This window comes from Salminus brasiliensis, chromosome 7 (assembly GCF_030463535.1).
Source record: "Salminus brasiliensis chromosome 7, fSalBra1.hap2, whole genome shotgun sequence".
Taxonomy (NCBI): Eukaryota; Metazoa; Chordata; class Actinopteri; order Characiformes; family Bryconidae; genus Salminus; species Salminus brasiliensis.
The window spans coordinates 12,536,125-12,551,675 of NC_132884.1; the positions used below are offsets into that span (position 1 = coordinate 12,536,125).

At 38.1% G+C, this 15,551-nt stretch overlaps 2 protein-coding genes across 2 annotated transcripts in view; one reads left to right on the top strand and one right to left on the bottom strand.

Moving 5' to 3' along the window:
* Positions 1-2,803: 2,803 nt before the first annotated feature.
* med8 (mediator complex subunit 8) lies at positions 2,804-6,309 on the bottom strand. The gene is made up of 7 exons (XM_072682948.1): positions 6,244-6,309; positions 5,219-5,340; positions 4,853-4,997; positions 4,629-4,769; positions 3,920-4,007; positions 3,508-3,744; positions 2,804-3,005 (listed from the first exon to the last, which is right to left on the bottom strand). Exons 1-7 carry the CDS (start codon positions 6,247-6,249, stop codon positions 2,935-2,937), a joined length of 810 nt encoding a protein of 269 aa, XP_072539049.1. The 5' UTR covers positions 6,250-6,309; the 3' UTR covers positions 2,804-2,934.
* A 752-nt stretch (positions 6,310-7,061) lies between these two features.
* szt2 (SZT2 subunit of KICSTOR complex) overlaps positions 7,062-15,551 on the top strand; it is a 113,741-nt gene continuing 105,251 nt past the window's right edge. Inside the window, exons 1-11 of the mRNA XM_072683946.1 lie at positions 7,062-7,211; positions 8,055-8,180; positions 8,713-8,886; positions 9,308-9,478; positions 10,307-10,429; positions 10,714-10,870; positions 11,332-11,438; positions 11,763-11,973; positions 13,434-13,604; positions 14,067-14,298; positions 14,886-15,015. Of these exons, the coding sequence (XP_072540047.1) occupies positions 7,188-7,211; positions 8,055-8,180; positions 8,713-8,886; positions 9,308-9,478; positions 10,307-10,429; positions 10,714-10,870; positions 11,332-11,438; positions 11,763-11,973; positions 13,434-13,604; positions 14,067-14,298; positions 14,886-15,015 (1,626 nt within the window). The 5' untranslated portion in view covers positions 7,062-7,187. The remainder of the gene's footprint in view (positions 7,212-8,054; positions 8,181-8,712; positions 8,887-9,307; positions 9,479-10,306; positions 10,430-10,713; positions 10,871-11,331; positions 11,439-11,762; positions 11,974-13,433; positions 13,605-14,066; positions 14,299-14,885; positions 15,016-15,551) is intronic.

Sequence of the window (15,551 nt, forward strand, 5' to 3'; positions counted from 1 at the left end):
AAATAATTACTCCAGTAAAGTATATATAACCAAGTATTTGGTTACTTCACTTTGTTTCTTCACACCTCTGGTCATATCAAACGGTGTGCACACTTGTGTATATTTTACATTTCGTCATTTTACATATTTGTGATTGTAAGCTATGTAGAATTGTGTGACAACAAATGAACTCCATCTATTGTAGAATATGGAGAAGCTGAAAGGAGTGTGCAGACTTTCCGGCTTAACAGTTTATTACCACATTTGATCTGAAGCAATTAAGGTATGATTAAGGTGTGAGCTTTCAGCTTTTATTTAAGGTGTTTAATAAAAAATATTTCATTAACTGCTTAGAAGTTCCCTGTCCCCTTATTAACACATAACAAATTAACATCTTGTCAAAGCATCTAGTCAAGTCAGGAACACTCCTGAAGAGGTAAGTGTATCATTGTCAGTCTACGACCAAGACACGCCTGAATGAAAGCGAATAAAAAGAGTTTATTTCAAACCGTGCAAACCACTGGTAACACCCAAGACATCTGAATAAAGTAATATAAAACACTAAAAAGTCTTTGGACAGATAAAACCTAGTCTAATTTTCCACTTTAACCTTTAAAGAAGGCAGAAAAGGGTTCATGATTCGATTCCACAACATCTGTCAAACATGGTGGAAATACTGTTACAGCAGGGGTACATGTATGGTTGCCAAGAGAACTGAAGGTGTTTATTGTTGATTTCACAACGAACAGAAATGTCAGGATGAATTTGAAGTGTATATTATCTGCTCAGATTTAGTGTTTTTATTTGCATCCAAATACTAAAAATAACAATCCATATATTTAATATTACATTGCATTAGTTTGTCCATTTACCTTTGAGCCTGTGACTTGTAAAGACTATTTGTTAAACCCATTGAAATAAAGGTGAAGTCTACACTTCAGTTATTTATTGTTTGTTGAATCTCAGATCCAGTGTACACAGAGACAATTTCGTACCTATTGTTCTTTGCAAAAGATGAGCTCTGTGACATTCTTGGGCTGTGTTGCATACAGTGCCTTGCAGAAGTATTCACCCTCTGCGGCTTTTTACTTACTTTGTTACATTACAATCTGTTTCTTAAATCTGACTTGTATGTAATGCATCTGCACAAAACAGTCTAAGTTGGTGAAGTGAAATGATAAAAAAATATATATAAAAAATTTTGGAAATTAAAAAACTGAAAATTGGCATGTGCATATGTATTCACCCCCCTTTGCTATGAAGCCCCAAAATGTTCTGGTGCAACCAATTACATTCAGAGGTCACATGCTTAGTGAAATTAAGCCCACCTGTGTGCAATCTAAGAGTCACATGATATTTCAGTATATACACACATTTTCTGAAAAGCCCCAGATGCTGCAAAACCAATAAGCAAGAGGCACCACTAATCAAACAACACCATGAAGACCAAGGAGATCTCCAAACTAGTCAGGGACAAAGTTGTAGAGAAGTACAAGTCAGGGCTGGGTTATAAACAACTGGAGCACCATCAAATCCATTGTCATCAAATAGAAAGAACATGGTACCACAACAAACCTGCCAAGAGAGGGCCGCCCACCAAAACTCTAAGCAGAGAGGCAGCATAGAGACCAAAGGTAATCCTGAAGGAGCTGCAGAGATTCCAAGCAGAGACTGGAGTATCTGTCAATACGACCACAGTAAGCCATACACTTCATAGAGCTGGCCAGAAAAAAAGCCTTTACTTACAGACAAAGTCAAGGGGAATGGTGGATGGATGGATGGTGCTAAATACAGGGAAATTCTTGAGTAAGACCTGTTTTGGTTTGTCAGTGATTTGAGACTGGGCCGGGGGTCTATCCACTACTTAATGTTCTTATTTGTAGCCTAGCTAAGCATGACTTACAGTTCATTCTGGCTATGTAGTGAATATGAAGAAGGATGAGGCACAGGAGGACACAGGAGGAGGGCCACCACCACACACGCCAAGGAACTGGCACTGTCACAGAACAGTGGCCGGGTTATAACTGATGGAACTCCTGGAGGAACCTCATCAGAGTGCCTATGTTCAAGGTAGGTTCAGGAAATTTAATTTACTTTATCCCCTTTTTTTAGTGCATACACTATGGACTGCTCCATCTATTGATACAGTCTGAACACCTTTTTTGTGTAATGCCATCTCTCCACAGTAATTGATGGTGCTGTTGCAGTAACAGAGTCTTCTCATAAATGTCTCTAGTTCTTGTCTTGAAGACAAAGCATGGCATTTTATTTAATCTGCCATGACAACGTGCATGTGAGACTATGCTCCAACAGAATGTGACTGACAAATCACACATAGATGAGGGACCATACACCTCCAGAGCTCCGTTTGGAGCAGTAAGAACATACGAACAAGCTGCCTATAAAGGAGCTGTTGTTCAAGATCCATCCGGAAGGAAAAATGCTGTTTAATACCACACATGCCTTCTCAGGGGTTACCCTGAGCCCCAGCAGGCACTGGAACTGGCCTTGATGATCCTGAAATGAGTCATTTCAGCCCTTGCTCTAGTCCTGCAGTGAGAAGGTACGACAGGCCTTCCCTGACCCAAGTGATTGTATATAACCCTGGGCATACTTTTCGGATGGGTAAAATCTGCTGAAGTGTAATATTCTCAGACCTTATTTTGACCTCCACAGTTCCCCCAAACTTCTATTTTTTTTTAATTTTTTTATGAATGACAATAAGATACATTCATTCATTAAAATGTTTAGCTACTGAGTCAGTGTATACTACTACTCCCAAAAACAAATTGGACAAGACTGCACCCAAGACAGGAACAGTGAATTTTGTTTCAGTAAATGTTTTATTTTGAAAACCATTAGATAAAGCAGGCAGATATGAACAAAATGTCCAAAAAAACAAAAAACAAAAACAATCAAACAAAAAAGCCTTTCCAGTTAATGGTGTCCACCACCTCACCGATTGTAAGGATGCATTGAACCAGAAGCAGACTTAATATTGGTCTTAATGCTACTCGGCATTTTCCCTGGAAAGAAAAAGAGAACAACAAATTGGTTATTTTATCACCACTGATTACTTCCACAATGTAGATTTCAAATGTTATAATTAATGCTACTCTCATTATACGTCAACCACTTCTGGAATACAAGGCATTCTTGATGTCAGAATGATTTTAGAATCAGTTATGACTATGTAGCATTCTCAATACACCCATCATTACTTTTTCTTTTTCAGTTTTCTACTAATCATTATAAGCCTGTGATAGTACACAACATTGTCATTAGAATTATGTTCTACAGTTATCTACAATCTAAAGGATTTTTATTTTATTGAAAACATTAATTCTAATCTTGAACATTACAGTAGACATGCACTGCATACCACAACATAGTTCACTGTATGCTTAGCTGCTTGTTTAATGCATGTCTATGAAGATGCTGCATTTGTTAGTGGTTTACTTCACAGCATTGAAAATTAAACATTATTTATTTTCAGTCTTATTTATTTTACTCATTTAGCTGACATACCAGGTTGACCAGACTGCTGCTGAGCCACTGATGCTCCCATGCCTGCTTGGTGCCCAGAATTGCCAGCGATGGTGACCTGCTGCAGTGTGGGTCCACCTGTCATCATGGGCTGTCCTGGATGGCCAGGGGTGACTGGGCCAGGGGGCCTGCATTTTGAAAGTCCCTTGCCAAAGCTCACCGCTGCCACCAGGGCAGTGGTATCTGTCGGGTTGAACGACGGTTTGTTCTGCCGCATGGCTGAACAACAACAACAACAACAAAAAAAACAAACAGAAAAAATACAGTATACAGTAACTGAGGCTAATGATCAATCAGCAACACCATAGTTTCCACACTAAACGTACATCATACTAGATAAGATAGTGTTGGTGACTTTTATCGCCTAAAATAAGGTGAAAAGAACAACACCCACCTGCAGTTTCTGCCTCTCGATCGTCACGAGGATTGTTGAGCTTTTCCAAAAGGCTTGAGCACAGTTTATTCATTGTCTGGATCTGTTTCTATAAAAACATTAAAACATTTATTTCAGTAAGAGAGAGAGTAGAGTGCAACTGTTAGCGCAAGTACCATCAGGAGACCATAAGATAAAATCCTGGCAATAGCACATCTACTCAGTCTGGGTACATTATGTAGTAGTGGTTGGTGTGGCGGCACAGATAACACCATTACCTGCCAGTGAGCTACCACACCATGTGGGAGACTGGGGTTTAATTCCTAGTCCGGGTGGCTACGCTACGCTACACGAATAAGAGTCCTTGGGCAAGACTCCTAACATACAATGGCCCACCTCTGTAATACGAGTAACCTTGTAAGTCGCTCTGGATAAAAGCATCAGCTAAATGCCATAAATGTAAACGTAATGAGGGAGATCTTGCCTTAGCCAAGTGGGAATTGGCTAATTCTACCTGCAATACCTTCGCTGGTTTTAAGTAAGTTGAATCGTATAGTATATCTGAAACTCAGACACGGCAGTAAAAACAGAGTTAACAGGTTTAAACTAAATTCATTTTAGTTTAAGGAGCTATGGTTCCTTCCAACTGAGACAAATCAAAGCTGTTTAGCAGGTTTCCTCATACAACTAATTTTACCTGAATTTACATTGAAGGTTAACAACACAGTACCTGAGCTACTTCAGGTCCAATCCTGGCAGCTTCTGTGCTTAGCTGTTTTTCTTGCTCCTCCACTTCTGGGTCCGGCTTTGTTCTGAGGTGGTCTGGCACGATCTCATGACTGAAGACGGGCACCCTCTGCTCTGTAAGTTTCTGAGTTGAAGGGAAATGTATCTGGATGTAATTTTGATTTTTCACCAGCTGTGATGAAATCAGAATGAAATACTGATACTAACCGCTAACTCTTCATCTCTATCTGGGGACAGCAGGAGGGGAATGATGACTTGATTCCGGTAAGATGGAGTTTTCTCATTTCGTAAGAGTTTATTCACTGTGTTTAACTGCCCTGACAAAAGGGCAAAGTTGTCCAGCACTGAGGGCCTGTGATGAACAAAATATATCTGTCAACAGCTCTCTCTCGTACACACAAGCGATAAAGACATGAACCATCAGTGATGGCACTATACCATCATTTTCTTTCTCTCCTGAGTGTCACAGTATCTCCTAAAATATATTGCCTACTTTGACACCTTGTTTGAAAATACACTTCTGAACCCCCTAAATATGTAAACAGGTAATGTAAGCCATGAGCTGGTACTCACCAAGTCAATCTGTCATATTCATTTTCCAGCTTATAGATGAAGCTCTGCAAAGAATTCTTCAGATGCGCAACACGAGAAATCAGAGACTCGACAGATGCCTCCAACAGCTTTTCCTCTCTTTGCTGAAAAAAAAGTACAAGTGGACAACTGCCTCAAACATGTCAAAAAACAAACAAACAAATAAAATAATACTTATTGAATTTCTGACTAAATGGTCTCTTTAGAAATGTGGCATTTACTTTTTTTTTTGCAATCATATCATGTAGCTATAATTTTTATCTGTAGTGCAGGTCTGACATGAACCTCATTCGCTGTGCATATCAGCATTATTATCATCAATATTCAATGTATTTTTATTCTGTTCAGATCAATATAGCGCCATTTTAGTGAAGCAGAATTATCTGATTCAATACATTTGGATTAAATGGTTTAATGACCTCGTAGCAAAGCACCTTGACGAAATAGCAGCAACAGTTACACCAACCTACATGGCTACTAGCTAAGTATTCAAAATATTTGGTTCAGATTCTTAACACTATATTTAGCCCACAGTTGACCTAAATTACCCCTAAATTCGAGGTATGTCTTAATACTACTACTACTACTACTACTACTGAATAAATATGATCGATGTTTGAGTTGACGTTACTGATTAAGGCTAGCTAACTTAGCTAGCTAGCTACATAAAACAATAGAGACTTTTACATCATAAGACGCTAAACTGGTTAACAGGATCGTTAGTTCCACTGTCAGCACAAACCTCACATTCAGGTGCCAGTGTTTTACAGTGCAGCTAACGTTATCTGTACCATAAAGTGATTAGCTAACCAGTTACATTTGATTAAACTGAGGGAAATAACGGCAGTTGTTTCGCTTATCACGGTACCGCAAACACCGCAACACTGAATACACTTTACACGAACACCAAACCGTTAGCGCTAGCTAGAACTTATTGCAGGGTCGATCTGTGGCATCACATAAACAACAACAAAAAGTAAATAAATGAAAGTGTAATTCGATTTTACCTGCATGTTTACTCACTGCAGCTCAGCTTACGAACACTACGCGCCGGAAGCACTCAGGACGGTCCACGGAACACAAGAAGAAGTCTTTAATATTTCAGATATAAATATGAAACAAGTATATTACTGTTCATCAAATTTATTTACATATCAAATAATTGCATTATTAAATAATTACGTATTCTGATCAGTGTTTTAAGAAATGTAAACTAAATTAATGTATTGCACAATTGATTTGATTTGAAGTTGATTTCAAAGAGATTATATAAAATTGAAAAATAATATATATATATAATTATTATATTATTATTATATATTTTAATTATATAATTAAAATATATAATATATATATTTTAATTATTTAACCTGATATATGTTATTTAATTAACAAACTACATTTCACTTTCAATGGAGAATCGCCATTCAGAGTGCTTTGTAGTCCAAGACTAGGCTAAATACCTGTCTTGGAAATAGGCCTACATAGTTTATTGTACTTGGCAAATCTGCTGATCTATAATATCATAATTTAATGTTAACATATCGTTGTCTTCTTTATGAAAATGCAATGTGTTGCTGGTGCAATATAAATGATTAGTTCGTGTAGAAATGCTTCACCCAACATATATGTGTTTTACATATACAACACGTAAATAGTTATCGCTGAGACATGTCTAATTTATTGGTGTTAATTTATTAATTTAAATAATTTCATTTAAATCATTTAGGGAGCTGGAATACGAGGACTTTTATTTTGACATACTTTAAATCACTGTGTTCACTTTTTAGTGTTCCGGAGGAGTTGGTTAGCTTTAGGCTAAGCTAACTGCAGACAGCAAGGCGAAGTTGGCGGGGGTAAATAAAAATAAAAATATCATCTAAATTTGAGCTATTCTGTTGACAGAGGCTACGGTGCATACAACGAATCTGCTAGTAATGGTAAACAAGGCATGGCAGAAAGACAGGACAATGAGGTAAATTCGCGCTAATGCTGTGTTTATTCTGTTTTGCTGGAACTTGTTTACTTAGTCTTGTGATTATAAAATGATTCCGTAAGTCAGCTGCTAGTTTCTTACTGTAAGTCTGTTTCAGTGCTCCACCTATGCACAATTCTATCTGCCTGTTCTGTAAGGCTTTAAGTTTTAAGTCATAAGGTTTCCTATTCTAAAACAGACTTCACTCTATCTGACAAATGCTAAATATGTATCAGTGCTCAGCTGAATAAAAAACTAATAATAAAAAAAGGAGAAAAGCACAAGTGTACACAAATGAATATATTATTAGGTCCAATACACACACAAAAAAAGACCATGTCATGATAGTGTTGTTTACCAGCCCCTCCCTGAAATGGTTCCTACATTTTACAGCAATTTTTTGATTTTTACAAAGCAAGAAGTCGCTTTACATGCTGAGTGTTAGTCTGTTATGGTGGCGTTTAGAACCCAGACGTAATTTAATCTACTTTCCATAAACTCAGAGTGATGGCAGAAGAGGTATTTAATCCATCATTTAGTGCAGATCTGCTGCTGCTTGCTTATCTGTTCTTTTTCCTTTACCTCATCTCTTTATCACCTGACTGTCAGTCTCTTTATAGATTCGCTTCAGGGTGAAGTTGTCGTTTCAGAGAGCTTTGTTTTTGCACTCTCCACCTTGTGCCTATTTTTGTCCTACTAGTTGTTGCTGTAGTGCAATCTAAATAGAGCTTATGCTCATAACATTTTTATTTATGGAGTGCAGCATGAATATTGTGGATGCTTGGCTGTTACATGGGACGTATAGATCTTTCTGCAGAAATTGGGCTGTGTTTTCTCATGCAGGTGGAGGAGGCAGACCAGGTGTACCTGTTGATGAAAGAAGACTACCACATATCACGAAATGTGCGTCTGTCCTGGTTCCTCGGCAAGCTAAACCAGGTCATCCGGCCGTCCCCAAAGTCTGAGCTGGTATGTGATAGGACTAAATGATATTGAGAAAGCTACACTGTCATATTTGAAGGTTATTGTGATAGATAATACAGAGTATGAAAAACAAACAGCAATAGCACTGGAAAGTGTGCTCGGGTGGGATTAGCCTCATTTCTGTTTAGGGCTGCATGATATTTAGAAAATATCACATTGCAGTTCTATTACTCCTTTTTTATTGCAATATACCTCCAGATATCTTGAAACCATGGTAATGCTATGGACAATATATGCTATATATATTTTATGGACACTTCCTATGCACGTTTGGGTACCCCAGTCACATTACATTGCATAATGTTGACCTTTAATAAATACAATGAGCTTTAATAAAGAAGTTCACATTCTCTACATAGACACACTTCTGCATGTTCTAAAGCTGTTTATTTACTCATTTTAAACATATCTGTATATCTTAGCTACTTGTTACTATGCAGCTACTATACTAAAGAAGAGGTTATTGTTTACAGGCTCTCCATAGTGGGTATGAAATGGGTTGATTTTGTGTTTATAGCTCAAATCAGAGAATGAACTGGACGTTCTTAGTATTCTGCCGAAAGGATGGCAACCTGATTCTCCTCACACCTCCATGCCGTACCTGCTGGTGCCATCCACGCGGGTCACCTTCCTGGCCCGGCGGTACCGCTTTATCATCGAGCTGGACCTCAGCCCCTCCACTGGGATTGTGGTAAAATACCCTTTGACAGCCCTTTTGAAAGACACCCTGGAACACTCTACACTACTTATTTCACTCTCTTCTAAGTCACTGCAGTGTTTATTACCACTCATTTTACTCTCTCTTTCCACACTGCAGTGCTTGTTACCACTCATTTTACTCTATTCCTAGTCACTGCAGGGCTTATTACCACCAATTTACTCTCTTTTTCAACACTGCAGTGCTTATTACTACTCATTTTACTCTCTTCTAAGTCACTGCAGGGCTTATTACCACTCATTTTACTCTCTTTTAAGTCACTGCAGGGCTTATTACCACTCATTTTACTCTCTTCTAAGTCACTGCAGTGTTTATTACCACTGATTGTGGCTGAGGAGAGAATAAACTGAGTGGTAATAAGCACTTTGCAAATGTTTTTCTCTGTGTTCTGCAGGATGACAGTACAGGAGAGATGATATTTGATGAAGTCTTCCATGCCCTGTCTCGATGCCTGGCTGGACTGGCTGCTCCGTTTAAAGTTCCTGGCACAGACTTCCTATTTCAACCAGAAATCTTCATCACTATTCTTGCGTACTCCTCTATTGTTGGCCTTAGCTCACACCAGGTTATTACATCACTCTTCCTTTTTAATCATGTGGACGTCAAATATTCAAAATGTCATATTTGTCTTGTCTTGATCAGACAGTCAGTGCAGAGAGTCACTGTAATAATACTAATACACACAAAGTTAAGATAATCAGTGGTCAAATACCTTCTCAAACTTATTCAGGCAGATACAAACTAGAGATAAAAGCACCAAATCTACATTAAGCTGGGTTAAAGAACAGTGACTTTGAAACTAAAAATGAGTATTGAGAAAAATTACATGGTGAGAGTGACAAAAGTGAGAGGTTTGATGGGGAGTATGAAAGGTTTGACGGTGAGTGTGAGAGGTTTGATGGTGACGGTGAGTGTGAGTTTTGATGGTGACGGTAAGTGTGAGAGGTTTGATGGTGACGGTCAGTGTGAGAGGCGCGATGGGGAGTGTGAGTGGTTTGACGGTGATGGTGAGCGTGAGAGGTTTGAAAGTGAGTGTGAGGTTTGAAAGTGAGTTCTAGAGATTTAATTGGGAGTGTGAGAATTTGGCTTTCTGTCCTTCAACAGCAGTCGCTCAATCTGTGTCATTCTCGTCTAAACGTTTAGGAGTGGATTTTCTGTCAGCCAGACTGAAATTATTTCTGTGGAAAGCGGACTGTTATCCTGCTAAATTAGCTAATTCTAAGCAGCTTCTCTCTCCTGATTCAGAGCAGTTCGACATTTGCAGTTGTTGTCAGACTAATGGTTTTACACTAGTGCTGCCTGTATGTTTGGTCTTTACTGGTGTGTTGAGGTTATATCTTTATAAATGTTATCTTTAAATATAAAAATGTGTTATTTTGCTTCTGCTCTTCAGGTGTTGGTGCAGGGAAGCCAGCTGGACTGCACAGACCTGGACCAATTTCTGCACCTGATCTACCAGCAGCTCAGAGCTGTGGAGAACAGCATTGCTGAGGTTTTACAGCAGCAGCATAACCAGGCAAGAACCAAACCAAATCTTACCAAACCAAGTCTTGTTGATGATGTCTGGGTTGTTCCCTTTAAGAGTCTCTACAGACAGTAGAGTCTTGTTTTCTGAAGTTATTTATAGTCTTACAATAATTATATATTATGATTTTAATTGCAACTCAATAAAGATCCAAGACTGTGAAATGTGTTATTACTACTGTCATTAATAAACATATTAACTGCTATGTATATATGTATTATTTTTTTGGGTATTAGAATTTTTTTCTTAAGTGCAATGGCTCTTTGTTTTTACAGTGTGATGGCTCTTCCCCCTCAATTGGTGTTGATTCCATGGAGGAGCAGCCGCAGAGGAAGCAGGGTGTTTCTATGGTCACAGCTGACGTGGGACTGGTCAGTATGGTCCGGCAGGGGATACTGGCCCTTCAGCTCCTCCCCCCCAACTCTACCGCAGGTAAGAAATAAAACGCTTGTACTGAAACCACACCACACATCAGACTGGGGAAGGTTCTGGTCTGTGAGCTTGTTTCTTATTTATTTTCTTATTTATTTATTTATTTATTTATTTAACTACACTTCACCTGAGAGTGTTTCACAAAACTGAATGTCTCGGCTACCAGGATAAGTTATGGTGATACTCCTCTTATCTTATTTGACAGGTTTGATTTTTTTCTCTAGCTAAATGATAGCATTTTGGCTTTGTAAAGTAGGAGCCTGGAGTAGGAAATATGTTTTAATAGTGAATATTGTTGGAGCAAGTTGTTGGAAAATGCCACTGTTCTCTAATGCAGTATACATGTAGTATGAAACTGGATGGGTAAACACTATTGTACTGGGTTACTATTTTAAAACCTTCTTCTTTCTTTGATCTCTAAAAAAATAACAGTTGAACATTAAAAACAATATTGTGTACAGGTATAATAATAATCACAGATGGAGTGACAAGTGTTCCAGATGTGGCTGTGTGTGAAGCTCTACTAAACCAGCTCAGAAGTGGAACGATCGCTTGCTCCTTTGTTCAGGTAGAATGTAGATCCATTAAGATGATTCTTAGTAAAACCTTTTCATTAAAAATGTTTCTATATAGCTCCAAAAATATGGGTTCACTGTTGTTACTACATCCATTTTCTCACTACTGTATTGAATCCTTTTTGCTTGGATTGTAGAAGAAATCAAAATGGGTCTGAAAACATTAAAGATTTCTGCAGTTAACACTGCTGTGTGTAATAATACACAACTGTGGCTTTACTCAGTTACTAATATAATCATTACAAACAGCCCTAGTCTAGACCTTTGACTGGTGCACTTGAATAGTTATCATTTCAGAGAGATTTTGTGTTTGTTAGGTGGGTGGAGCTTACTCTTACGACTGCAGTTTTGGCTACATCCCCAATGTGGAGCTGATGAAATTCATCTCCATGGCAACCTTCGGTTCCTACATGTCCACATGCCCAGAGCCGGCTCAGGTGGGGCAGGAAATGAACACCTACCACCGGGCTTTCCTTACCTACTCCTTCCTCCGCACCAGCGAGTCAATCAATCCGGACTATTACTGTTGTAAGTGCACATGAGGTCAGCCATATTGGCCTTTTTTCTTTTTTTTTGTGAGGTAGATCATATATTCTCTTCTGGACTTTGGGGGTGTTAGGAGTGTTGTAAAAGGACAAGGAATAGGCATGAATGGGATTTGAAACTAAATCAAATCTTCCCTTTCCCCAAATTAAATCAGTATCCAAGACAGGTTTGGAGTCTGAAATTTGCCTCCGGTGCTATGAGACTAATGTTAAGATTTGCTTAAAATTGGTAGTTTTAGAATGTTTCCGAGAATACATTTAAAAAAAAAAATCAAATATATAAATTATTCTATCCAAGTAATAGCATATTGTTGTGAATATTAACGTAAACATACAGTCTTATGCAAACGTTTGTGCACCCTTGTGCATCCCATTTTTTTTTATTTCATTTTTTTTAACAAGAAGTTGAAAACGCATCCTCTGTAGCTAATCAAGCACAATATTTCCCTAATCCTAATACACAGCTCTGAAAAGAACCTTTACCTGTGACCTCATTACAAAACATCATCACAAAACATTGTGAGGAGCCAGATGATTGATATTGTGCACTGATGAAGTTTAAATAAAACTTGCATTTGGGGAAAAAAGGAATTGTGTTTCAATTGTAAAGCAAGCAAAATGGATCTCAGGCTTTGGAGTTGAGTTGCCAGAATTGGCAATATTGCTCAAGTGGAGGGGAGAATAGACTCCACCAAATACCAGAACAAATGTTAGACTATCTGTTAAAAGGCTGAAGCTAAAAGAGGAAGCTTTCTGCAAAGAAGAATGGGAAACAGTTCCAGCTACAAAATTTAAAAAAAAGATGTTTCTTTTGGATAAAGATTCTGATGATTCGAAATTGGCATCACAACATAATGTTATGAGCCTTTTAGTAATTGCTGACTGTAAAGTTTTGTTCTGTTGTGCTTTTCTGAACCATAAGTCATATAAGTTGCAAAACACTAGCAGGAAGTGAGAATGTCTGTCTATCTAACCAAGGTTGCTTTTACTTTCACATCCAGTAATTGGTCAGCACACCTGGGCCCCAGTGGGAGGAATATGACAGAAATATGGCTAATGTAGCTAAAAAGTTATAGAAGCGTGTACCCCACCAAAAGGTTTTGTGCACCTAAAAACTGTGCACCTAAAGTATCAAACACACACCATGTAAAGCTGTTGAGTAATCTTCAGTAGACCAGTTGTAGCAGCAATCTTAAGGGTCATTTTAATGGATTACAATGTCAGAAACCACATTAGTAAAGCAGGGTCTTGGGTAATGGGGAAAATTAGTTACATGAGTTTATATTTCAGCAACCGCTTACTTCAATCAAGATTTGTTTGAAATAAATTGTGATAGGAGATGAAAATGTGATAACACTGAACTGTGTGTATTTTATTGATAAGTGTACATGTCTGTGTTAGTCTCTCTATCTATGTTATATATGTGTTTGTGTGTGCTTCCAGTCTCCCAGCACAAGCTGTTTAATGAACACCTGGTGTCAGCCAGTGGAAACCCTGCACTGGTGCTGCGGAGGAAAAAACACACAGAGAAGGAAGTTCATGCTGAGTTGGTCAGTGTGTTGTCTGTCAGACTGAGGGAAGGGTACACCATCCGAGAGATCAATTTTACCAAGGGTAAGCAACACCCCAAAGTGCTACCAAAGTGCTACAGTATCAAAACATCACAACACCAAATCACCTGCTACTGCCTCTCCAAAACTCAGCTCCTGTAACGTCTGTTCATTACCATATGTGTGGGTGTGTTTGTGTTTCTCTTCATCTGTGTCTTTCTTACCGGATCAGCTTTATTGACTGTCTGTATTTAGTACAGTTTTGTCTGCAGAGAGGAATAGAGAGCAATAGAGAAGCATAGAGAGGAATGTATTGTATAAATGTAAGTGGTTGTAACTGAAGACATTCAATTGAAGGTAATAACATTAATAACATAAATTTGTAGTTAATAACAACAGTAAGAAAATAGTAACAATGATTAAAAACAATACAGAAATAACAATAAACTAATGACGATGATGATGATAATTAGTATTATTTCTTTATTTTATGTTTTATAATTTTTTCCCCTCTCCCTTTCTTCAGGAGGCACTCAGCTGGAAGTGAAGCTGGTATTGCTGTGGAAACACAACATGCGTATAGAGTATGTTGCAGTGGCCTGCTGGCCGCTCCTGCCAGCTAAGCGCACCACATGGGTGGAAGTAACGATGGAGGGAAGTTATGATATCCTGCATGACATCAGCTGCACCCTCCGCAAACCCATCACTAGCCCCTATCGCACCTCAGTCATACGGCGCTTCTGGAACACACTGCAGGGGTCTGTCCCATTACACTATGGCTACACCCACATTACAAGCCTTATATTTATATATTTATTTATTTTAGAGAATTGAAAAAAAACTTTATTTAAATATTCAGATTAGCCTCTGATATAACAATTTAAGTTATATATATTTAAAATGTTGCTCTACAATATTTCTCATATACCATTGATTATCGAGACCACTATCAGTGATGAAAACGTGACACCTGGGTGCACCATGGACAGTGCCACTTACAGTCAATAGCTAAGCAATGTGGTGTAAATACACTAATTTTGCTTAAATGTTGAAATGAATGTTTCATCTTTAGCAGTTCATCTACTACTCTCTTAAGTATTCACCACATCAGAACCTTTGACCAGGGGTGCCCAAACTGTTGAATGCCACTGTAGAGGAAAGTGGGTGGGGCACAGCATGGCAAACTACATTACATAGTGTAATATTTTAGGTTCAAAATGAAATCCATTCACATCTTTACCTGATCAACTCAAGCCTGAAAATGTGTGCATCGTTACACTTTTAGTGTTTTGCTGGTTTGCTGATTTGATCTGTTTGTTAGTGACTCTGTCCTGTTTACCTGCAGCATTAATCAAACAGACCAAATGTTGGTGCACCTGCAGTCCTTTAACTCCATCCCAGAACACTACACCATTCCTGAGAGCACGAAAAATGGTGTGCCACTCTTCTACATCCCACCTGGATCTACCACCCCGGTAAGCTCTCCCATCCTTTTATCTGTTTCAGGATTACTGGGATAGGATGGTTATGTAAATTTAAAAGGTTAATTATCTCCAGAATTTATTTTTGTTTGTATGTTACATATTCTTACCCTTTAACTTTTGCCAGGTGGTAATATGGGGCTAATAAAAAATAAAAATGCATTGACACATTGGATTGTGACCAGTGACTATTGTACTGAAGCAAGTTTCAGTTTATTTATTGTTTATTTTTGTCAGTACCCAGTCTGAAAAACAGTCCTTACATTCTAATGACACAATGAGGCAGTAACCATTTTTTCTTACATGTAAACAGAAATGATTTAAACACAGACCTTCAGGTTTGATTTCTAATAAATTCTTATACAAACAGAAATGCCTAAATATAATTAGTGTTTGTATATTAAGTAATGAGATTAATTTGTGAGATTACTGTGTATGAATTGTAGTAACATTGCATTTAAACACTGATTTGAATATTTAAAATATACTGTGCCACATATATTAGCTCACCAATATTACTGTGAGCTAGT